At 37.9% G+C, this 10,469-nt stretch overlaps 1 protein-coding gene across 1 annotated transcript in view; it reads right to left on the reverse strand.

The window, feature by feature from the left end:
• SPATA16 (spermatogenesis associated 16) overlaps positions 1 to 9,810 on the reverse strand; it is a 237,058-nt gene extending 227,248 nt beyond the window's left edge. The window contains exon 1 of the mRNA XM_036850729.1: positions 9,196 to 9,810. Within this exon, the coding sequence (XP_036706624.1) occupies positions 9,196 to 9,810 (615 nt within the window). The remainder of the gene's footprint in view (positions 1 to 9,195) is intronic.
• Positions 9,811 to 10,469: the final 659 nt, after the last annotated feature.

Here is a 10,469-nt window from a genome sequence, read left to right on the forward strand (position 1 = left end):
TTTAAAAATACCCTAAGGTTAACTGTCATTTGAATCCAACCCCTAACGACGACCCGTAAACTATGAAAATGATCCTGCTCACTGAAAAGATCTTGCTCGGCTTCCTATAGATTAGTAATTCATTTTTTGTGAGGTCATCACTAATGGGATGAATTTAGAGACACATGCTAACTAACCACTGACTGGTGTTTAGTATCTACCTATTTATTAGTGTTAATAGAAAAGCAGTCATTGACTTAATTTGCTTTTTAAGTGAATATGAGAAGATTGTTTTAAATGTAAGTTTCCAAAGAGTAAATTTTCACGACAGTGAAATTCACATTTTTCTTGATGCTTTGTAATAGCTTTAGAATGTTTATATATTACTTCTCTTAATTCCCTTTAAAAAAGCACACATGGGCTTCCCTGGTGGCGCAGTGGTTGGGAGTCTGCCTGCCAATGCAGAGGTCACGGGTTCGAGCCCTGGTCTGGGAAGATCCCACATGCCGCGGAGCAACTAGGCCTGTGAGCCACAATTACTGAGCCTGCGCGTCTGGAGCCTGTGCTCCGCAACAAGAGAGGCCACGATAGTGAGAGGCCCGCGCACTGTGATGAAGAGTGGCCCCCACTTGCCAGAACTCTAGAAAACCCTTGCACAGAAACGAAGACCCAACACAGCCATAAATAAATAAATAAATAAATAAATAAATAAATTAATTAATTAAAAAAAAAAAGCACACATGGGTTAACATCTATTGTAGGTAATTTTAAAGGAGAAGGATCTTCTATGTGAGCAGTTCTCAACTGTTTTTAGCTGCTCTGGGAACTTAAAAATACCAGAACCCCAAGCATGGTCATTGTCTGAACCTCAGACAATTGTATAAGACTTTCTGAGGGTGGGTTTGGGCACCCCTGTGTGTGTGTGTGTGTTTGTGTGTGTGTGTGTATGTTTAATAGCTCCCCTAGGTGATTGTAATTATGTCAAGGATCTAAAGACCTAAATAGACATTTCTCCAAAGAAGATATACAGATTGCCTACAGACACATGAAAGAATGCTCAACATCATTAATCATTAGAGAAATGCAAATCAGAACTACAATGAGATATCATCTCACACCGGTCAGAATGGCCATCATCAAAAAATCTACAAACAATAAGTGCTGGAGAGGGTGTGGAGAAAAGGGAACCCTCTTGCACTGTTGGTGGGAATGTAAATTGATACAGCCACTATGGAGAACAGTACGGAGGTTCCTTAAAAAACTAAAAATAGAATTACCTTATGACCCAGCAATCCCACTACTGGGCATATACCCTGAGAAAACCGTAATTCAACAAGAGTCATGTACCAAATGTTCATTGCAGCTCTATTTACAATAGCCAGGACATGGAAGCAACCTAAGTGTCCATCGACAGATGAATGTATAAAGAAGATGTGGCACATATATACAATGGAATATTACTCAGACATAAAAAGAAATGAAATTGAGTTATTTGTAGTGAGGTGGATGGACCTAGAGTCTGTCATACAGAGTGAAGTAAGTCAGAAAGAGAAAAACAAATACCGTATGCTAACCCATATACATGGAATCTAAAAAAAAAAAAAAAAAAAAAAAATGGTCATGAAGAACATAGTGGCAAGATGAGAATAAAGACACAGACCTACTAGAGAATGGACTTGAACATACGGGGAGAGGGAAGGGTAAGCCAGGACAAAGTGAGAGAGTGGCATGGACATATATACACTACCAAATATAAAATAGATAGCTAGTGGGAAGCAGCTGCATAGCACAGGGAGATCAGCTCAGTGCTTTGTGACCACCTAGAGGGGTGGGATAGGCAGGGTGGGAGGGAGATGCAAGAGGGAGGGGATATGGGGATATATGTATATGTATAACTGATTCACTTTGTTATAAAGCAGAAACTGACACACCATTGTAAAGCAATTATACTCCAATAAAGATGTTAAAACAAAACAAAAAAACAAAAAAAAAGAATCTACAAAATTTATAATATTTTTATATGAAACGTGATCCTTCTTTCATTTGTAAATGTGATACAAATTATACTATAGTCTTATTTATTGAAAAATTCTCCTACTCACCTCTTCGCTCCACACTCTACCACAATGGGAAAACTTCTTGAGGGCAGGGACTAAGTTTTATTTACATTTGTCTCATTCCCTGCATCTAGCACTATGTCAGGCTGAAACAGCCAGTGATGTTAGTGGTATTAACATACTTTTTTCTTATAGTGACAAATCCTGCTCTTCTGCAGATTAGTTTTATTTAATTAGTGCTTAATTATAGGGCTATATCTAATTTTGTTCTTTTGCCTTTGAGATTGAGAGGAGCATTTGTTTTGTATTTTCCTGCTATGTAAATTTGCTAGCATTTAAGCAATATTTTTTATCATTAAATACTTAGCTATGGTGCCCCTGGATGCAACAAAGAGGGCAACAATCAAGATAAAAACTGAAGTGTTTAATTCTGACCATACAGAGTTCGAGTCAATTTATGTGACAACTAAGAAAAAAATGAACTATTTCTAGCAAAACAATTTGTGCATTTAAGTGAAAGCTCATATTTTTTTGTGTGAGAACCAGTTAAGAATTCAAAATAGTGTTTGATTTAGTTCACTGCTTCTGAAAGGGGGGAATAGAGTAAAAAGCAATGAATTATTTTGGTCCCTTGCTTTGACTGAATTTCATATATCATTAAAAGAATACTATACATTTTTAATGTTAATTAAAGGAAAAAGGGGTATGGATTAAAGTGATGATAAACTACTGAATTGGTCAAAATCCTTTGGGGTGCTAAAGTTGTAAGTTAAATACATACTGTACAGGGAAATGAGGAACTTGAGAAACACAGTGACAACTTGAACGTGGATTTAGAGTTCATCATGTTTCCCAACAAGGAGTCCTTTGTGAAAGCACCTTGTGGTTGGCCATTAGTTCTTACCATTCCTGCTTAACAGTGTTCTAAGAGGTTCAGAAAGTTGCTCAAAGTCACACAGCAATTAGGTACCAGAAACAGTATCCAGTACAGATAATCTGACTCCATATTCAGTGCTCTGTCCATCAGAGCTCTGTATCCTTGTGGCCACCTAGGATTATGTGAGCTAGATACATCGAAGTGCTTACTGCTAATTCGCCAGATGGGCAATGGCAGGTGTTTGCAAACCTACCAGTGGTGTGGCATAAATCTCTGCTATTCAGAGTGGTCCCTGGACCAGCGGCATGGACATCATTTGGGAGCTTATATGAAATGAGGCATCTGGATGCTCTACCACAGACCCCATGCATTTTTAACAATACTCCTATACAACTTTTATAAACTTTAAAGTATGAAAAGCAAGAGTGTAAAGAATTCCAGATGTGAAATCAAGGCACCTGAATTTGACCTCAGCCCTGCCACAAAACTAGCTGGGGCACTTTAAGTAAGTTTTTTAAACTTCTTAGAGCATCAGTTTTTGTTTTTTTATCTGTGAAATGGGAAAGATAATATCTGTCTTTGAGGGTTGTTGTGATGATTATCTAAATAAATGGGCCTGGACCCCAGCGGGAGTTTAAGAAATGCATACTGAAGCTCTATGCAAATCCACAGATGTGTAAAAAGACAGCTCAGGCATCCAGCGAATTTGGTGAACTCTTGATTTCCTGATTATGTTGGACTAGGAACTATCTATGTTAGAATCCATTTAAATTAAGCTTTCTGGGATGTCCACATTTTCATGCCCTAGAGATTTGCTACAGAATTATTCTCAGCAGAGCAATTATAGGTGAGGCTGCCCTATAATGAGATATCTTTGCTACTTCATTAAATAAACCCCCTTGGATGGGCTCCAAAATGGACCTGCCTCATAACAAATTCCATTACACTGGAAGTAATCGCATAAGAAGGCCCTGGTGCGGGTTCAGTTGTCCTGGATACCTAATGTTTACCATAAAGGGAATGTGTTCTAGAACAGTGATTCCCAAAAGCTGGTTCTCAGACCAATACTTTACTGATCCAAGGGGCAATGAAAAAAAAAAGACAATTTAGTCAACTTTTCATAAAGTTGAATTATAATCTATTTAAAAAATATCCTTCATTCTGAGAGTATGCCCTTTTTTGAGAGTATGCCCTTTCTATTTTCTTTTTGGTGTTCAACTGCTCCATATTTTAATGAAATAATGATGATAATAGATGGTAATTTTTGTAATGTTCTTGTACAATACAAATACAAGGTCAATCCTCTCCTCCTTCCAACTTTTAACTAGAGTTTTAAGGTCCTTGAAATCCCCCAATTCTGAACAATTGTTATAGAAAAAATTGCTTAAAAGGAAATTCTTTCCTATGAAATTAGCAAGGGGCATAGAGCATTTTCCATTGGGGACCAAACTGCACAGTTTTAATTGGAGGGCAAATATGTCTAGGGTCAGCATCTCACAGGGTGTAATACTCCTCAAACTCCTATGTGTACCAGGACCATTTGGGATCTGTTAAAATGCAGATCCTGATTCTGCAGGTCTGGCACAGTCCAAAGTTCTGTAATTCCAACAAACTCTCACTTAGAGTAGCAAAGGCATAGTGGTTAAGGTGGTGAGCTCTGAACCAGATCACCTTGGTTCAACTACTCCTGTTACTACCACTGCTAGCTGTTGATCCCTGAGCAAGTTACTTAACCTATCTATCCCTTAGTTTTCTCATTAGCAACAGAAGAATAATAATAGTCCCATCTCACATTTTTATTGTGAAAGTGAAATGGAATATTGAACGTAAATATTCCCAGAATGTAAAATACAGTACCTGACACATAGAAAGAGCTCCATAAATGTGAGTTATTACTCTAACTTCACAGATCAGTGACTGGAGCGCCAAGATATTAAAAAAAAAATATTAGCACCTCAAGGTGGAACCCTCAAGGGGTTCCTACATGATGAAATTGGAAGAATTGAAAGTTCCATTTGGTGAGGGATAAGTTGTGGTCTGTCTTCTTTGGCTGGTTCAGTGGGATTGTTTGAAGCTGTGAATCTTAAAGTGTGGGTATAGATCTGTTCTAATTCAAAAGGTGGAAGCCTCTCAATTACTAAGATCCTATAAGTAAGGTTGAAATTATGGTATGGTTTAGGTTGCATGCCACAAAATTATTAGAACCTTTGCTAACTTATAAATGACAAGAAAAATACCATTAGTACATTCCCAGACTTTACGTTTTCCTATAGGTCTTTACTTTATTAATAATTATTCTTTTCCGCATGAAAGTACAGCTAGCATGTTTATTAATTAATCTATTCTTACTTTTTGTTGACAGCCAAGCAATTTATTGGGAATAGTGTGTATTGCCTAATATGCCTCATTGGCCCATGAGGCCAATGTCTTACATTTATTTATTTATTTTTTATAGAATCCTTACTATTTTAATAGGGGGTGAATTTATATAGTTGTTCTTTAAAAATTATAGGTAATAGCATCTAGGCATAAAACTGTGATTTAATATGAATTTATGGTTTTTATCTTCAATTTGTACCTTTTGCCCATCTGGTATGATTTCTGCTGTGATTTCAAACACAAGAGCAAATGATGACTGACTTTTTTTTAAATTAATTTATTTTGGCTGCGTTGGGTCTTCGTTGCTGCACGCGGGCTTTCTCTAGTTGCGGCGAGTGGGGGCTACTCTTCGTTGTGGTGCGCGGGCTTCTCATTGAGGTGGCTTCTCTTGTTGCGGAGCACGGGCTCTAGGCACGCGGGCTTCAGTAGTTGTGGCATGCGGGCTCAGTAGTTGTGGCTCATGGGCTCTAGAGCGCAGGCTCAGTAGTTGTGGCACACGGGCTTACTTGCTCCACGGCATGTGGGATCTTCCCGGACCAGGGCTCGAACCCGTGTCCCCTGCACTGGCAGGCGGATTCTTAACCACTGCGCCACCAGGGAAGTCTGATGACTGATTTTAACAAAGATTGATGAGTTAGTCACAGAGCTAAGGACTAATCTAACCTACTTAACTGGTTCAACTTTATATAGTAAAAAGGAAGCACAGAAAAATAAATTATTTCATCAAGCACATTTAAGTAAATGCTTCCTGTGTTCTGAAATCCTAAAAGATTAAAGTTGACTGCTTTTTGGAAGCTAAACTGTTATCTTCTGAATCACTGCATATCATTTTTATCTTTTTCATTTATAAAATATCAGAAATGTACCTGTCTAGTTTGTGACCATGTTATAAAAACAAAAGGAGTTAATACTTCATCAAGAGCACAGGGAAACTAATGTATAAGCAGAACATTCTAATGCGTTGATTAGATAAGTTGGAAATTATTGTGTCTATTAATAAATATTCACAAATTTCCGGGGCCTTTCCCCAGTTTTTACTTTCTGTTTCTTTTTTTGGTCTTACCTTTAACCACAACCAGTCTTCTGTATATTTCTACAGCTGACTCTGTACCACTCAGTTGCCAAGCATTTTATATGCCTCACAATGCCTCCCATGTAATGATCACTCCATGGGAGAGTTGCTAGTTATCCTTCAATAGCCATACCCATTCTCCCTTCTTCTTCAGTAATAGGAATAAGAAAAATACGATTAGCACATTCCCAGACCTTTAAGTTTTCCTATAGGTCTTTACTTTATTAATAATTATTCCTTTCCCCATGAAAGTACAGCTAGAATGTTAGTGACCATGAATGTTAGGGCCATCGGGAATAAAGACCATATTTTTCAGCCTCCCTTGTAGCTTTGTGCAGTCACATGACCAAATTCGGGTCAATGAAAAAAAAAAATGGAAATGGTGTGTGCAGCTTCCCATCAAGTGTGCTCGGAAGGACGCAGGGTGACTCCTTCCTTCCTTTTGCCCTCTTATGGCTGGTTAGAAGGTGGGCGTGACGACACCAACAGGAGCTGGCATTTTGATCAAGAGGTCACAGTCACATCTTGAGGAACAAAATAGAATCTGGTACCTGATGATCATACCATACCAGTGCTTGACTACCTAACATTTATATGAAAACAAACAAACAAAAACTTCTCTCTTGCTTTAGACACAGGTATTTTGGGTTTCTGTCACTTGCAGCCAAATCTAATCCTAACTTCACACACTGAAATATTCATTGATGCATTTATCTTTCAGGTGTGATCCTTATCAATATGCCTTGGTCTCTGTCATCCATCCTATCTTAGTCATATTAGGACCTAAGGAAAAGCAAGAGATGCATTAAGTAATACCTGAGAACCCTTAGTATTGAAGAAGTTAAATTCAAGAGAAGTTAAATTCAGGAGAGGAAAGAGTTAAAGAGGTTAAAAATCTTTTCTATTCCCAGTAACTTTGGTTTATTAAGAGACATTCTAGGTAAAATTTCCAAAGTTAACTCCCAAGGTAATTAGACAAAAGCTAGGCCAGATGTCTAAGCTAAGTTTTGGTCTCAAAATAATTACTTTTGTTAATTACCAGTAATTAGTGTCAGCATCCAACACTTTCCTAAAAACCCTTGAGGGAGGGGGAGGAAGCAGGGAGAGAGAGAGAGGGAGAGGGAATGGGAGAGGGAATGGGAGAGAGAGAGGATGTGTACAGCAGAGTCAGAACACAAGCATTTTCCAGTACAGTTGCACATCTTGGGGTCATTAAAACCTGATTCAAATTTTACAGTTTTGAGCACTGGGTTTTATGGGAAAAGCGGATATTTTCTTCCAGTTACTGCTAATATCTTTTACTTCTACCTAGGCTTAACTTGAAGTTTATGTTCTTTCTTATTTTATGCCTTTTTTTCCCATTGCCAAAATGATTCTTTTCCTTTATCTATAAAATTACACCTTTAGCCCTGCATACCACACCCTCCCCTGCCCTGCCACCAAATTTCACCTGAAAATAGCCCTAGCAGAAGTGCCCACGGTTCTTCCTGGAGTCTTTACTTAGCTTCCTTTCCCCAGTCAGTGTCTTCTGGTCATTAGCTCAAAGAACAGCAGAGGGTTCTCAGTGGTTTGTGGATAACTTAATTTGGGGGCACTTTTTACGTAGTTCAGAAGTTTACATAGTGCGTCACTCTTTGCTTCTTTGTGTAAATGATCCTTTATAAGGACAGAAATATTTATAGATGCATCTGTTTGTGCACTGTCTCACCACTTCATGTCTCTTTGGGCCTCCTTTTTTGTGCCTAGAATTTCTTTTTAAATATTTAGGGGCACCATTGTCTAGTATTGTCCATTAATAATTCATTGTAGATGTAGTCATTTTTAACCTGCAAGTAACAGTGTAAATAATACTTTTAAAATATGCATCACAAACATCTCACATCTGACTCCTGCCCATGCCCCAGGTTCCATGGTGGATCAGTCACTCCTTTATGCCATCTCTATTTAACTGTTTACTGCTTTCTCTCCCTCACCAATTGTTAGAGGGAGGCACCTTGTCTTAACTCATTTTTTAAATCTCCAGTAGCCACCAGGCATATATAAAATGCCTTGAAATTTTTTTTGTAGTTAATTAAATATGCAGTCACGAATGTTGCCAAGCCAATGGGAGTTCTAGTTACACACTTTGGTCCTTTTATAAGTTCAGTGGGTCATGAGATGGTGCAGTTTTTCCCATGACCTTTTTTGTGTTTTATTGGTGATTCTCACATTTATTTTAGCCCATGGGCTATTTCTTTATGCCAAGATATTGACCAACTTACCTGCTTGCAGAGAGAAAAATAATTATTCATAAAGCTCAGTAGAATGGGAAGGGAAGGGAAGTTTGATGGTAAGGTAAAATGGTGTTGTTTTGTTTTTAATCAGTATTATACATAAATTATCAGCCCATGCTAAAAAGTAAGATGGTTATGTTTAATCATGAACACTACATATCAAAAGGGGACAATTTGTATATTCATTAACTGCCTATTTCTAGAGGATCTATACTCTACCCACAACCACTGTACTAAAACTTGATGGTTTTTATAGGTATACATCTAAATTATAAAACCAACTGCATTTTAATATATGTTACCCACTGCAGAGTTTGTTAGAGAAAATGCATGAGATGTGCTTTTGGGGTGATTTCTATATGTCAGGTGCACACAAGCATATTAATTTGCAGGCACATCTTATTTATGTAAACTGAGAACTGCATAGTCTTGATATCATTCAATATTTTCACCCCATGATCGCTGTTCATTACAGTATAATCAGAACTGCTCAATGTAATCACAACTTTCCCTTTCACAGCTTCCCATCACCAATATATGTTTTTTTTAATCCCATACCTCCAATGCTGTTCTGAACTGTCCTGCTGCCACGGCGTATTTCTTTTGTCTGTAGCAAGAGCTGGCATCCTTTAAGGCTACCTGAAGCCATTTGTCAATCTGAGGCAGAAAGCTGAAATTAGGTACACGGAAAGGGTCTACTACTATTTCAGCAGCTTGGCATGTTGGCCGATTCCCAGTGGACATGTAGGACTCTACAAACTCATAGCTCACGTCCTCTTCATCAACGTAGACCAACTTCACCTCCACATCCATGATATTCTTTAAGGGGATTTGAGGCAGAGGCATAGTGATCAATGGGCTGTCAAATTCTATTACCTTTGCCTGTTTCTTTCCAGCTGGCTTTTCTTCACCTTCTGCCTTCCGTTTAAAGGCCACTTTCTCTAAATCATTGCTTTGTTTTTCTTTGATGCTCTTTGCCATTTTTATTCGCTCAGCTGTGATTTCTACCTGTTTATCTCCACAGCTTTTCTTAATCTCTTGTGGCATTTCCAGGCTGCTGGGTGGGTTTGCTAAGGTGGACATTTTCTTGCTTGTGTTTATCTTTGGAACAAGTTGATCAGGATAGACCCTATCTACTGTATTCTCCAAACTCCTACTGCTTCCTGAATCCATTGATTTCCCCCTGAAACACCTGTAGGGGTGAGAAGAAGACAAATAATTACAACAAAATTTTGAAATTCCAGTGGCTTTAATTTAGTCAGACTATAGTCAAATTCATTGAAAACACTTTAATTCATTATAGGTATTTATCACCTTAAAGTAAAACTGTATGTACATCATCTGCTGACTGTTTTTACTAGAGAAGTATATGTTTCAGTCTCAAAATTCACCAAGAATTTGTTGAAAACACATTTAGACAGTGTCTTTAAAAAATAACCACCTATAGCTGAATAACGTTGAATGAACATTTTTATGGGGTGCCCAAACTCATTGAATAGGAAAAGCTTATACATAGCTACTGAGGACAAAAAAGGACCAAAAAAAAAATCTATCTCAATATTAATTTCCTCAGGAAGGCAGGTGGTCTAGAACTCATTATAAAATATACTGTTAACCTGCATAATAGACTTGGGAGTCTAAAGAAACCACAGCTGCTTCCTCTGAAAGGAAATGTTCCGGAAGTGTTATGAGCGCAATGTTTCCTCAATTTGTTTCTTCTATTAGGAATGGGAATCTCAAGTTTAAACAGCTTTAAAGGTAACTATTATTCAGAACGGACTTGAAAGCAGAAGAACATGGCCTTCACCTTCTCATTAAATATGGAGTCACAT

The sequence above is a fragment of the Balaenoptera musculus genome, chromosome 4 (assembly GCF_009873245.2).
Source record: "Balaenoptera musculus isolate JJ_BM4_2016_0621 chromosome 4, mBalMus1.pri.v3, whole genome shotgun sequence".
Classification (NCBI taxonomy): domain Eukaryota; kingdom Metazoa; phylum Chordata; class Mammalia; order Artiodactyla; family Balaenopteridae; genus Balaenoptera; species Balaenoptera musculus.